Here is a 14375-nt window from a genome sequence, read left to right on the forward strand (position 1 = left end):
AGACTAATAGAATGCTGGAAACTCTACAGGTGTGATCCTGAGAGGGGGGATCCAAGATTAGAGCTGAATAAATACCATTACTACTAGGACAACACAGTGTGGTCTCATGGAACAAGCATGGGCCTGGAAGTGAAAGGACCTGGGTTCTAATCCTGGTTCTGCCACTATCCTGCTGGGTTAGTCACTTAATTTCCCTGTGCTTCAGTTCCCTCATCTGCAAAATGGGGATACAATACGTGTTCTCCCTCCTACCTAGACTGTGAGCCCCACGTGGGACAATCTGATCACCTTGCATACCCCCAGCGCTTAGGACAGTGCTTTGCATACAGTAGGTGCTTCAAAAATACCATTATTATTATTATTATTATTATTTATCCGTTGCTCCCCGTGGTTTCGGGGGCAACTCTAGGGTTCTTACCCTCTCCAGGTCTTCGGACGTCTCCGGACGCGGGCCGCGCGTTCACACCAGGAAGAGTCAGCCAGAGGTCCAAAGCTTGGTTGCCGTTTATTTGCTATCAGCGATTACATGGTTAAAAAAGAGAGAGAGAACGAGAGAGAGAGAGAGGGAGGGAGAGAGCGCGCGCGTGCCACCCCTTGTCTTGTTCGTCTCTTATACCCCCCGTTGCCCGGGGGCAGGGTTTTCTCGGGGGATGGCGTATCGAGGCTTTGACCGCCCTCCAGCCACTAGCCTAGCAACAGCTCTGTCCAGTCACGAAGGGTTTGCTCTGGCTTGCCCCCAGCCACCCGTTGCCAACCATCGCTGGCTGCAGATATAGCCTTGAGGTTGCCTCCGAGCCTTGCAGGTGCAAGCTCGTTTTTCTTGCCCTGGTCTCTTTATCTCCTGTTGTTGAGTCTGTTTGGCCTTGAGCCGTTGCATACGGTTTATGTGCACATACTCCCTGTCTCAGCGCCTTCTCCCGCTCCCTACGTGTCCCCCTCCCGTTATGGCGGGGACCGCTAAGGGCGTCCGCGCAATGGGAGCATCTTGACCTTATCTCGCGGACCACCCGGGCAACAATGGAGCAAAAGAGACGAAGGAGGCACGGGAGGCACATGAGCAAAAGCAACCCCCCCCCCCCCCGAGTGGCGGCAAGGATCGAGACCAGCCAAGGGGCCAATCCCCCTGGCGTCACACGTTTGATCCAGTCCCAGAGTTCCTCCACCGCGTCCTCCCCGCGGCCGAGGTCCTTCCAAGCCTTGGGGAAGTGCAGCGACTGGGCGTTGAGCTCGTCGATAAGGTGGCACAGCTCCTGTAACTCGCCGGTTACGTTGGCGGCCAGGAAGAGTCCCTCCAGGTGTTTCTTCACTCCGTCCCAGGAGGCAGAGAACGAAGAATTGGTGGCGTTGCAGCGGAGCGGAAGCACGCAGACATGCCGATACCGGTAGTCGCAATTCACCGCCTGCCGTAGGGACAGGAGGCGAACCTCGTCGCCGAGCGTCTCGATCACATGCTCAAGGCCGACCAGCTCTTGCTGCAGGGAAGCGTCCAGGTGACGCTGAACCCCCCACGCCAGTTGGGTGGAGTGCATAAAGGCCGAGAGCTGAGACGGGAGGAAACCAGTCCGATCGTACAGATTCTGGATCTGCCATTCCTGGAAGGCCGAAAACGCGAGGTTCGCGATACCCAGTATGGCCTCAAATAATACCCTGCGGGTGCGCAAGCCGCGCAAGCGGGTCGCTAGGGTGTGCCACCGATGATCGGAGGCCTGGGAAAACCAAGGGTCAGCGAACTTAACGGGTATAAGGGTGCAGCGGGGCCGCCGGACCAGCCAAACAGCGTAATCTGCTGCACCCTCCGTGGTCATGGGTCGCGCCCTAGACATAAGGACGCATTGCGAGGAACCCGTGGTGGACAAGGAGAAGTCGCCATAAGCCGACCGAGAGGCAGTAAGGTTCCAGCTGGGGTCAGTACTCGGGCAAGCTATAAGCGCGTAAGGGGCAGGGATGCGGGCGTTCCCTTGAAAGGCATAATCATGGTCGGCACAATTGCCCTGCAAGTGCAGGGAAACGTTCAGACCCTCACGGAAAGTAATACGATACACCGAGAAAGGGTAGTCCTGGCACGTCGTCCCGTCAGGGCAGGCTCACGAGCGTACCCTGATGGTCGCGGTGGGAGAGTGTAGGGAAGTAAAGGCTTTCCAGAGACCGGGGTGGCGCGTCCCCCACGGTAGCGCATAAAGCCCGGGCGTGGCCGCCTCCGTATATGTGTGGTTCCTAATGTGGTTATCCCAGGTGAGTAGGAGGGTACCGTTACCGTTATGGGGAATACTGCAGAATATGCCCGTGGAACAGTCAGTTAGAGGCATCCAAACCCCACCCCGACCCTCGGCGCACATTCTCCCGGGACCGGGGAGCGAGCTCGCATTTCGGATATGGCCGAAGTACCCCCCGCTTCCCTCGCTGGATTTTTTGCCGTTGGGGGTGCACTGAAGTGTGCCGTGCGTTGCTCCCTGTGGTTTCGGGGGCAACGCTCGGGTTCTTACCCTCTCCGGGTCTTCGGACGTCTCCGGACGTGGCCCGCGCGTTCATACCAGGAAGAGTCAGCCAGAGGTTCAAAGCTTGGTTGCCGTTTATTTGCTATCAGCGGTTACATGGTTGAAAGAGAGAGAGAGCGAGAGAGAGAGAGAGAGAGAGAGAGAGAGAGGGAGAGAGCGCGCGTATGTGAGAGAGATCCCCCCCTTTGTCTTGTTCGTCTCTTATACCCCCCATTGCCCGGGGGCAGGGTTTTCTCGGGGGATGGCGTATCGAGGCTTTGACCGCCCTCCAGCCACTAGCCTAACAACAGCTCTGTCCAGTCACGAAGGGTTTGCTCTGGCTCGCCCCCAGCCACCCATTGCCAACCATCGCTGGCTGTGGATATGGCCTTGAGGTTGCCTCCGAGCCTTGCAGGTGCAAGCTTGTTTTTCTTGCCCTGGTCTCTTTATCTCCTGTTGTTGAGTCTGTTTGGCCTTGAGCCGTTGGGTACGGTTTGTGTGCACATACTGCCTGTCTCATCGCCTTCCCCCGCTCCCTACGGCCGTGGATCCCCAGCAGGGTAAGGTTTCGGTGTGTGGGGTGCCGCTGACCTTGGGGTATGTGGACTTCCAGTGTGTAAGTGAAATTTATCAACTGCAAGCAAGATCGGGTTACCTCGGGTTGGTTCGAGAAAGCCCCATTGCCGGTGTACCAGCATATGGGGGGACCAGTGCTGCACAAGATAGCGCCCCGAATACGGATCTCACCCTGGTCAGTATCCGGGGACTGACCCCGGTGCTGGCCCGTGAGCTTGGTCACGTTCCCTTGAAATGAGAGTTGGGGGGAGTCCTCCTTCCAGGGGACCATGCGTAATGAAGGCGCATTGGCGAGGAGGGCCCACCTCCAAACCCCGCTCTGCTCCTCAACATCCTTTAGGTGGCTATTTACCAGAGCAGTCCAGTTAATCCGTGTTCCGGCCTCCCTCCCCACCGCGCCCCCGGGAAGAAGAAGGGGAAGGGGAAGGAGGGGGAGGAGGAGGGGAATCAGGGCGCTGGGACTTCCCCTGCTGCTGGGCATCGTCGTCCTCGACGAGGCGGAGGTGTCGCGAAGAGATCCAAACGGGGCCGTCACCTGTGGAGATACAAGCGTACCCTTGACCCCGAATTAGTACCGGATCAGGACCGTGCCAATCGCCCTCCACAGTATGCCACATCGCTCGCCCCGTAGTGCGTGCGTGCGGGTGGTGGCGCCGGGGTTTCATGGTCGTGGACCTGTGGCAGAGTTGCCGCATGGCAGGGAAGATTCCCGTCTCCCGATCGACGGATAGAAAGTTATGTGTGTACGTTGCCTTGTCTAGGGCGCACTGCGTGACCCGCTTCCCCACCCCCTGCTTTTGCAGGAGAGTTTTCAGCGTCCTGTTTGCCCTTTCCACTATGCCTTGACCGTTGGGGTTGTAGGGTATCCCGGTAATATGGGAGATGCCAAAGGAGGAGAAAAAGAGGGACATGGCTTTGGAGACATAACTGGGGCCATTATCGGTCTTAATCTCCTGGGGTGTGCCTATAGTGGCGAAGCAATGGTACAAATGGTACAAATGGTTTTGCACATGTTTTGCGGCCTCTCCGGCTTGGCGTGTCTCCAGCATGAATCCGGAGAAGGTGTCAATGGTCATATGAACCGTGGAGGTCCCCCAATGGGTGACATCCATTTGCCATAGCTCGTTAGGCGTGAGCACCCTGCCGGCCGTGGGGCAAATGGAAGACATCGAGTACAGCCCCAGACAATAGACCGGGCTTCCTCTCTAGTGACCCCATACAGCCGGTGGAACCAAGTAGCCGGGAGATGGAACTCCCTATGCGCCGCAGCCGCGGCATCCAGCCCCATTAGTGACGGCCCTGTGGGGTGTAGGCTGGCATCCACAGTGCGATTGCCTTCAAAGATCGGCCCTTGTCCGTCCGTGTGGGAACGGACGTGCATAAGGTATACCCTACATTCCCTAGCCACTACGGCAGACTGAAGCCGAGAGATCATGTTCCCAATCTCCGAGTGCCGGTCAAAAAGTATGGAGGTTTCGATTCGCCGGGCAAGATTAACGGCATACAGGCTATCCGAGATAATGTTGATCGCCTGGGGGTAGTTAGTCATTGCCCATATGATAGCGAAAAGTTCATTTCGCTGAGTCGAGCCGTATGGTGTGTCGAGCACCGACAAGGCACCGGTGGTCTGATTGAAAACTGCCGCCCGGTGTTCCTTGGTGGCGTCTGTAAAGACATTGTCTCCTCCGACCGGAGTATCGGAGATCACCCGAGGGGTCAGAATGTCCGATCCCTCGTATAAGTGGCTAAGAGTCAACGGGGAGCGTTCCGTAAAGGTGGCCTGCTGTAGGAGCATGGCCCACAGGAAGCTGTCCCTGGCTATCGCTTCAAGGTCTCCCATGACTATCCCGACATGGACTATAGGGTAAGTGGCTGAAAGCGCCACTACCCTCTGTATGGCGTTCTGGCAAAAGCGACCGAGAAGCTCAGTCTCCTTTGGGAGCACACGGGAGGGGTTCCGAGGATAACACCATTCGAGAATCTCGGCCTCTTGGTGTATAGCCGCGAAAAGGCTGCCCTCCCGAAATATCGTGACCTCCATGGGGAGGTGGGGTTCAGCTCGACAAGTACGGCTACCCGCCAACCGCTGTGTGATTTCTCGGAGCGTGCTTTTCGCAGACTCCGTCCATTCGCGGCTCGATTTAAGATTGGGGTCTCCTTTTAGGAGATCGTACAGGGGTTACATAAGGGCGGAGGGGATGGGCGTTCTCGCGCGCATCCATTGAATCCTCCCTACCAAACCCTGCATATCGTTTAACGTGACGTATTTTCGGGGGTCAATTTGGGGTTGTCTTTGAGACACCCGGGTCTTGGTGACGTCAAACCCGAGGTACGTGTACGGGACTGATCCTTGTACCTTCTCAGGTGCTACGAATAAACCCCGGGCAGCGAGGGCAGCCACCACTCCCCGGGTGAGCGTCTGTACCTGCCCTTGGTCTGGCACACCCAGAAGGATGTCGTCCATGTAATGGACGATCGTCGCCCCCGGGTATTCCTTGAGAAAAGGGGCGAGTATCTGCCCCACGAACCACTGGCATATGGTGGGACTACAAGACATGCCCTGTGGCAGCACCTTCCACTGGTACCGGAGTGCTGGCTCCGCGAAATTCGGGCTCGGGACAGTAATAGCGAACTTCACCCTGTCGTCAGGGTGTAACGGGATGCTGTAAAAGCAGTCCTTAATGTCTATGACCCGGATCTGGTGATTTTTTGGAATCATGTTAGGGGAGGGCAATCCGGGTTGTAGGGGTCCCATTGGCACAATGAGCGCATTGATTTTTCTTAAATCCATGAGGAAGCGCCACTTCCCCGAGGCTTTCTTTTTTATAACGAATACGGGGGCGTTCCAGGGGCTGAACGATTCCTCTAGGTGCCCCTGTGCAAATTGGTGCGCAACTAGTTCCCTCAATGCCTGCAGTTTGTCCTTGGTCAGGGGCCACTGTTCCACCCATACCGGTGGGTGTGGAAGCCATACCAGTGGGGGTGTCGACAAGCCCCGGAACCCAGTGGCCCCACCTAAAAAGGATCAGCTTCATCTATACGGTGGGCTCCCAGCCCCTGCAGCACATCTGTCCCCCACAGATTCATACGGAGCCCTTGAACGCACAGCGGGACGAACGCACCTTGCCTTCCCCGGCATGAGCAAATCAACGAACGGCCCGCCTCTCTCGCGGCCTGCAGTCCCCCCACGCCTCGCACCCCCATCGAGTGGTTTACTAGGGGCCACTCCGCTGCCCAGCAGCAATCCTGAATAACGGAGCGGTCGGCCCCGGTGTCCAGGAGCCCTTTAAGGGGCTTTCCCTCAACTAAGAGGGTCCGCCAGGGTTTATCAAGGGTTATTTCTTGTATTATTCCAATGGCTGGGGGCGGGGGATCAAGGGGCGGGGGGTCAAGGGGCGTAGCGCGAGCAATGACCGTTCCCGATCCCAGGTATATACCATATGGATGATGATTGGTGAGGGGAATCTTCCCGGGCCCTTCCCCCCGTTCGGACGAATGAACGACCCCCGCCGCTCTTCTCTGGAGCCCCACCACCAGGGCCCTCCAGGGGAGGGGCTGTATAGGGACGTTTACAGTGTCCCCTGGTCGGATTCTCACTGGGGCCAGGCATCGGACTTCAGTCCAAGTGGCTCCCGGGACCGAAGCCTCTGGTACTCCTCTATGAGAGAAACCCTTTTCGGGCTCTCTCCCGCGGCTGACACGGGGAACGCGTGATTCGGGGCCCACGCGGGGCCCCTCCACCCGTTTCCCGACGCCGCTCGGGTCTCCGCCTCGAGCGGCATTGTTTCTCATAATGCCCGTGCTTCCCGCATTCAAAGCAGGTCACACCCTTTCTCGGCTGTGCTGGGGGGCCGCTGTTGTCCTGAGCTCGGCATTGAGCCATCAGGTGGCCCATCCGCCCGCACCAAAAGCACTGTCGCCCCCTTTCCCCGACTCCCGATAATCCTTTCACTATTGCCCCCGAAAGAATCTGCGCCTTGTATTCTTCTCCTCCAACCCCTTCCCATCGTTGCAGGATGTCCCCCAAAGTGGCCTCTCTGGGCAGCCCTGTCAATGCTTTCCTGCAGGCACTATTCGCGTTCTCTCGGATCATCTGCTGCAGTACAATTTCGGCGCCGTCCCGGTCCCCTATATTACGGGTGACCGCGGACTGCATGCGTGAAACGAAATCTTGAATCGCCTCGTCTGGGCGCTGTCTGATCTGCGTTAAGGGGGAGCGACGGTCCCCTTTCTCGGGAACCTTTTGCCAGGCAGTGAGGGCAATCCTGGCAATCACTATATACGTCTCAGGATCGTAGTTGACCTGTGTCTCAGCAGTCTCGAATTGTCCCGTCCCGGTCATAGCTGCAAAAGCCTCGGCGGGGTTCGGGAAACCCCGTCTGCGTATTATGTCTTTCGCAGCGGTGGTAAACTCAGACATCCATATAAGGCCCTGTCCGGGATCGAAACACCCGCGGGCAAGGGATCTCCAATCATTCGGCATCAAAACGCTTTCCAGGGACATATTGTACAGGAGCTGGCTCACATAAGGGGAGCTGGGACCGTAGGAGGCACACGCCGCCTTCAACTCTTTGAGTTTCACCCAAGGTATCGGGGCGAAACCTCGTTCCCCGTCTGGTCTTTGTATTACAGGGAATGCCTCCCATCCCGTGACATCCTCTCCCCTCGCCGCCGCCTCTTCCAAAGCCAGCTGTAGGGCTGAAACCGCTCTCATCCCCTCCCCACTTTTAACGATCGATTTCTTGCTTCCCACATCCATCTGTCTGAACTGTTCCCGCATATCCCCTATCTCACTCTCAACCCCCGTCTGTGTAGCCTGACCTCCTCTTTCCCGCTCTGCGTTGGGCGTTTCACTCTGGGTGTAAGGTCCGAGATCAGGATAGATGCGGTGGTAACTCGGGGCCCGTGTGTGGGGGGGGTGTCTCTGCCTCGGCCTGACCAGTCTCCTCAGGTTGTCGGCTGTTTTCCCCTTCCTGCCCCGCTTCCTCCTTGTCAGTCTGACAGGCCGCGTCAAACTTACGAACGAGTCTCCCTGGCCCTTGAAAGGCTGCACGGAGGATACCGTGTATAAGAAAGTCCACGTCCTTTAGCTCCCCGGGGTGGGAGTCTTCATAGGCCGTCATCTGTTCCCCAATAATGTTCCACCGCTCCTCCGTGATCCCGGAATCAAATATCCACGGGGAGGTCATAGTTACCTTCCCTATAAATTCCCTTATTGTTTTCAGCTCAATCTTTACCCCTTTACTTCTCAATATCTTGTAACGGTGCCGGGTGTACAGTTCCTTATCTTCTGGCTTATATATGGGCAGCGATCGTGCCGTCCCCATCTTCCCGCCTGACCTTTACCTGGCCTACGGGGCACTCTCCCTGGTCTTCCCCTATGGGGGTACCCGAGCCCCACGTTGGGCGCCAGTCGTTGCTCCCCATGGTTTCGGGGGCAACTCTCGGGTTCTTACCCTCTCCGGGTCTTCGGACGTCTCCGGACGCGGGCCGCGCGTTCACACCAGGAAGAGTCAGCCAGAGGTCCAAAGCTTGGTTGCCGTTTATTTGCTATCAGCGATTACATGGTTAAAAAAGAGAGAGAGAACGAGAGAGAGAGAGAGGGAGGGAGGGAGCGCGCGCGTGCCCCCCTTTGTCTTGTTCGTCTCTTATACCCCCCGTTGCCCGGGGGCAGGGTTTTCTCGGGGGATGGCGTATCGAGGCTTTGACCGCCCTCCAGCCACTAGCCTTGCAACAGCTCTGTCCAGTCACGAAGGGTTTGCTCTGGCTTGCCCCCGTTGCCAACCATCGCTGGCTGCGGATATGGCCTTGAGGTTGTCTCCGAGCCTTGCAGGTGCAAGCTTGTTTTTCTTGCCCTGGTCTCTTTATCTCCTGTTGTTGAGTCTGTTTGGCCTTGAGCCGTTGCGTACGGTTTGTGTGCACATACTCCCTGTCTCAGCGCCTTCCCCCGCTCCCTACGTTTATCCTACGGTGTAGCAGTGCTTGGCACATAGTAAGTGTTTAACGAATATCATTATAATTATTACCACTACTACTACTATCTTTTATCCCTGCTTGTTACCTCCGTAAATGAAGGCACCACGGATGGTAAAATTTATCTACGAGTTCTCATTTAACTGAAAACGACAAATGTAAAATCCACAGTCCACATTGTACACACAAAAAGACTTTCCCTGAATGTGTTGTCATGCTTAGTGCTTGCAGTGCCTGGCGCCGTTTTCTCATTTGCATCCTTGTCTCTCATGCCTTATAAAGTTTTGGTTTGAAGGGAGCAACTCCGTTCTTGATTGCAAGATTCTGTTCTGTTATACCTTCAGTAGCAGACTCCCAGTTTTCAGTTAGGGTGCAATATTTTCTGAAGTTTGGTTTTGCCGTGTCCTCAGAACATTTCTTTTGCCCTCCTTGTTCTCAGTTTCTCAATTTTAACTTTCCACCTGGCAACTCTGGATATTCTGCTATTGTCCGTTCTCCTCATATCGTCCATCTACTGTAGCTGTTTAAGGATGAACAGAGCTTTGATGCTCAGAGATTTCTTTTAAGTAGCCTTTGAGAAGTAGTGAGGTCTGGGAGCCTGGTAAAGAGCCTGGGCCTGGGAGTCAGAGGACCTGGGTTCTAATCCTAACTTGGCCACTTGTTTGCTTTGTAACCTTGGGCAAATCACTTCACTTTACTGTGCCTCAGTTTTCTCAAACGTAAAATGGGCATTCAATAACTGTTCTCCCTCCTACTTAGACCGTGAGCCCCATGTGGAACAGGGACTGTATCCGACCTGATTAACTTGCATCTTCCCTAATGTTTAGAATAGTGTTTGACACATATCAATTGCCTAACAAATACCATAAAAAGTAAATCTGCCACTGGGAACACTTGATGCTCAAGAGTTGATCAACATTTCTGCTTTCTTTTCTTCTTCAGGGAGAGATTCAGATCTCCAAGGAAATGAGCAATCACAATACAGTGATGGAATTCCTCGACCTGGGGTTCTCAGGGGTCCTGGAGCTGCAGCTTGTCCACACCGCACTGTTCCTCCTGGTCTATCTGGCGGTACTGGCTGGAAATCTCCTCATCGTCACCGTTACGGCTCTTGACCTGCGCCTCCACAACCTCATGTACCTCTTCCTCAGGGACCTGTCCGCCCTCGATCTCATCATCATCTCAGCCACCATCCCCAAATCCATCATCAACCTGTTGGCTGACACGAAGTCCATCTCTCTCTTAGGCTGCCTCTTTCAGGTCTTCCCTTTGCTTTTCTCTTTGCCTGCAGAACTTTTTCCCCTCACAGAGATGTCCTTCGACCGCTATGTGGCCATTTGTCACTCCCTGCGCTATGATATCATCATGGACCGATGGGCCTGTGGAAAGATGGCCGCTGCCTCATGGCTATTCGGGAGACTGACGGCAGTGATACACATAGCCAGCACCTTTTCTCTTTCCTTCTGTGAGTCCAATCAAATCCATCTGTTCTTCTGCGACATTCCTCAGTTGCTCCTCATATACTGCTCTCAAGGCACTCTCAGAAAGGTTGCGCCCATCATCAAGGGTATTCTTCGAGACTTCTGGTGCTTTCTGGGCATTAATGTTTCTTATTCCTGCATCTTCTCTGCCGTCTTGAAGATGCTAACCGTTGAAGGTCGATCCAAAGTCTTCGCCACCTGTCTGCCCCACCTTGGCGGGTCTACCAACTCCGTTGTAATGTAACCTCTGAGGCACTTAATACAGTGCTCTGCATACAGTAACTGCTCAATAAATACCATTGATGATGATGATTTACTGTGTGCCTATTGAGGGCTAGTCACTGAAATAAACACTTGCGATAGTACAGCAGAAGCAAAATACACATTTTCTGCCCTCAGGGAATTTACCATGTAACAGAAAAGATGCACAGAAAAAAATAATTCACGACAGTGAAAGCTGGACAAAAAAAAAGGATAAAGTGGGAAGCTGCCCCCAAAAAGACTTCAGGAGGAAACAGCTGATGTACTCAGATTAATAGATAGATAAAATATTCATAAAATAAAAATGTATGTAGAAAAGTGTTGAATCTTGTCTCTTTCTCTTTTCTTTTTTTGCATCCTCATTCTTTCCTACACACTCTTTCATCTCATCTCATCTCCCGTCTTCTACCTCCTTTCCTCTCTTCTATTTACCTCCTCTACTTCTCTCCCCTCTTCTTCCCTTCCTTCCCTGGCTTCTGTCCCCTTCACTCCACAGAAAACTCCCTTTCAAAAGTCACGAGTTAACTCCTTCTTGGCAAGTCCAACGTCCACTACTCCATTCTAATCCTCCTCTATCTCTAGGTGCCTTTGATGCTGTGGACCTTCCCCTTCTCCTGGAAATGTTTATCCAACCTTGGTTTCACTGACTATATTCTCTCTTGGTTCTCCACTTATCTCTCTGGCCATTCATTCTCAGTCTCCTTTGTGGGCCCCTCTTCTGCCTCCCACTCCACTGCTGTAGAGGTCCCTCAAGATTCAGTTCTGGGACCCCTTCTGTTCTCCGTCTACACACTCTCCCTTGGAAAACTCATTCTCTCCCACATCATCAACCAACTGCTCTATGCAAATGATACCCAAATCTACATCTCCAGCTCTGATCTCTCTCCATCTCTGCAGTCTCACATTTTTGCTTGCCTTCAAGACATCTCTCTTTGGATGTCCTCCCATCCTCTCAGGCTTAACATGTCTATAACAGCACTCCTTATCTTCCCAACCAAACCCTGTCCTCCCCTTCTTTGCCATCAGGGTAGATGGCACCACCATCCTTCCTGTCTCACAAGCGTATGTTATCCTTAGTTTTATCCTTGACTCATCTCTCTCACTCAACCCACATATTCAATCTATCACTAAATCCTGTCGGTCCCACCTTCACAATATCACTAAAATCCACTCTTTCCTCTCCAGCCAAACTGCTACCACATTAATATAATCAATTATTGTATCCTGCCTGGATTACTGCTTCAGCCTCCTTGCTGACCTCGCAAACTCCTGTCTTTCCCCACTTCAGTCTTTATTTTACTCCGCTGCCCAGATAAGTGTTCTATAAAAACATTCAGGATACGCCACCTCACTCCTCAAAGAGCACCACCCATCTACCTCCACATCAAACAAAATCTCCTCACCATTGCCTTTAAAGCACTCAATCACCTTGCCCCCTCCTACCTCACCTTGCTACTCTCCTACTACCACCCAGCCCACACACTTCACTCCATTAGTGCTACCCTTCTCACTGTGCCTTGATTTAGCCTGTCTCGCTGCCAGCTGCTAGCCCACATGCTGCCTCTGGGCTGAAACACCCTCCCTCCTCAAATCCAACAGACAATTAATCTCCCCAGCTTGAAAGCCTTATTGAAGGCAAATCTCCTCTAAGAGGTCTTCCTTGAATAAGCCCCCCCTTTCCTCTTCTCCCACACCGTTCTGCGTTGCCCTGAGTTGTTCCCTTTATTTTTCCCATCTCCCAGCCCCCAGCGCTTATGCTCATATCTATAATTTATTTATTTATATTAATATAAGTTTCACCCCTTCTAGGCTGGAAGATTGTTGTGGGCAGGGAATTTGTCTGTTTATTGTTGTGTTATACTCTCTCAAGTGCTGAGTACCGTGTTTTACACACAGTAAGTGCTCAATAAATACGATTGAATTGAATTCCTTCTCCACCCCTCTTCTCTCCTATCCTCTTCCTCTCCCTCTCCTCTCCTTTCTCTTCTTAACCTTGCCTCCTTTCCTCCTCTCCCCTTCCCTCTCCTGTTCTAGACTCTCCTTTCTTATTCTCTCCCTTCTCCTCTTCTTTCCTCTCTCCTCCTCTACTCTCGCCTCCTCATCTTCTCTCCTATCTTTCCCCCTTTCCTTCCTCCACCCCTCAGCCCTCTCCTCCCCTCCGCTTCTGTGCTCATGTTCTCTCCTCTTTTCCTTACCTTCTCTCCTCCTTTCCCCTTCCCTCTCCTCTTTCCTCTCCTCCCTCTCCCTTCTCCTCTCCTCCCCTTCTCTTCTTTCCTCCCTCTCCTCCCTGATATTCTCTCCTCTCTTCTCTCATCTTCTACTTGCTTCTCATTCATTCATTTTCAATCGTTTTTATTAAGCGCTTACTGTATGCAGAACACTGTACTAAGCGCTTGGAAAGAAGTACGATTCGGCAACAAATAACCATTCTCCTTATCAACTCCTCTCTTATCTTCTCCTCTCCCCTCTCCTTCACTCCCCAACCCTTTTCTCCCATCTTCTCCCCATCTATCCTCTCCTCTCCTCCTCTTCTCTTTTACTCTCTCCGACCCCCACTTCCAGTTACTCTCCTCTTCTTTCCTTTCTTCTCCTCCTCTTCCCTCCTCTCCTCTCTCCCCATTAAAACCTTCTTCCACAACTAAAACAATACTGTACCTCTGCCCAGGTAATGTCACCTCTCCCCCACCCCCACCCCCAGAGCTCTTGGGTCTTGACCCCACCCACATGGCTCTAGCCAGTATGGGCAGAAAGCTCCAGTCATTGACCCGGTCCACAGACCTCTTCTGGCCAGCAAGGGCAGACCTGAATGTCATCCATGCTGTGATGTAGCTACAGCTGCAGCAGCCGCAGGAACTGGTTAAAGGGATGGCATCTGGCTCTGGACATTCTTCTGTGGCTGATAGTGCTGCTGTCCCCTACCCAGAACTCCTGAATACCCTGCAGAGATGGCATCCGCAAGTCTCTCTGCTGGAATGGGTCCCTCCACTGGGCATCAGGATGGAGCCTGTTTCCAGAGGCAGCTTCTGTCCGGGTCCCACAGAAATGGGTCTGGGGTCCCCAAAACAGGCAAGGATACTGTCCGGGAGCCAAAGACCCAAGCTGTACGCCGTCACTGCCACTTTTCCCTGCTTTGGGGTGTTGGGGGTGTATAAGGGGGCCGGGGAGATGGTGGCTTGTTCAGCTTTAAGGAGATCCTGGGGGTCCCCATCTCATTGGGATTCTACTGCCTGCAAAAGGATGTCCACAGGGGCATGGTGGGCTCAACTTCTCCCCTTAGGAGGGGTGGACAGGTAACTGAACGCTGAGGGAATAACTGGGGCAAAGATTTAGGAAGAAACCTATCCCTCCTCACCCTACCACCAACCCTCCAGCCCAAACCTATGTTCAAGCAATCAATCAATGGCATTTATTGAGGGCTTACTTGTGCACAGCACTGTACTACGTGTTTGGGAGAGTACAGGGCAACAGAGGTTTTTACGGTGTTTGTTAAGCATTTACTGCATAATAATAGTAATGATAATGATAATGATACTAATGGTATTTGTTAAGCGCTTACTAAGTGCCAAGCGATTTTCTAAGTGCTGGGGTAGAAACAAGGTTATCAAGCTGT

The 14375-nt window shown here is 53.4% G+C and overlaps 1 protein-coding gene across 1 annotated transcript; it reads left to right on the plus strand.

Moving 5' to 3' along the window:
- The first annotated feature begins 9989 nt into the window (after nt 1-9989).
- Nucleotides 9990-13594, plus strand: LOC119923913 (olfactory receptor 14A16-like). The gene is made up of 2 exons (XM_038743086.1): nt 9990-10680; nt 13464-13594. The coding sequence occupies exons 1-2, from the start codon at nt 9990-9992 to the stop codon at nt 13592-13594; spliced, it is 822 nt and encodes a 273-aa protein (XP_038599014.1).
- Nucleotides 13595-14375: the final 781 nt, after the last annotated feature.

This window comes from Tachyglossus aculeatus, unplaced genomic scaffold (assembly GCF_015852505.1).
Source record: "Tachyglossus aculeatus isolate mTacAcu1 unplaced genomic scaffold, mTacAcu1.pri scaffold_67_arrow_ctg2, whole genome shotgun sequence".
Lineage (NCBI taxonomy): Eukaryota > Metazoa > Chordata > Mammalia > Monotremata > Tachyglossidae > Tachyglossus > Tachyglossus aculeatus.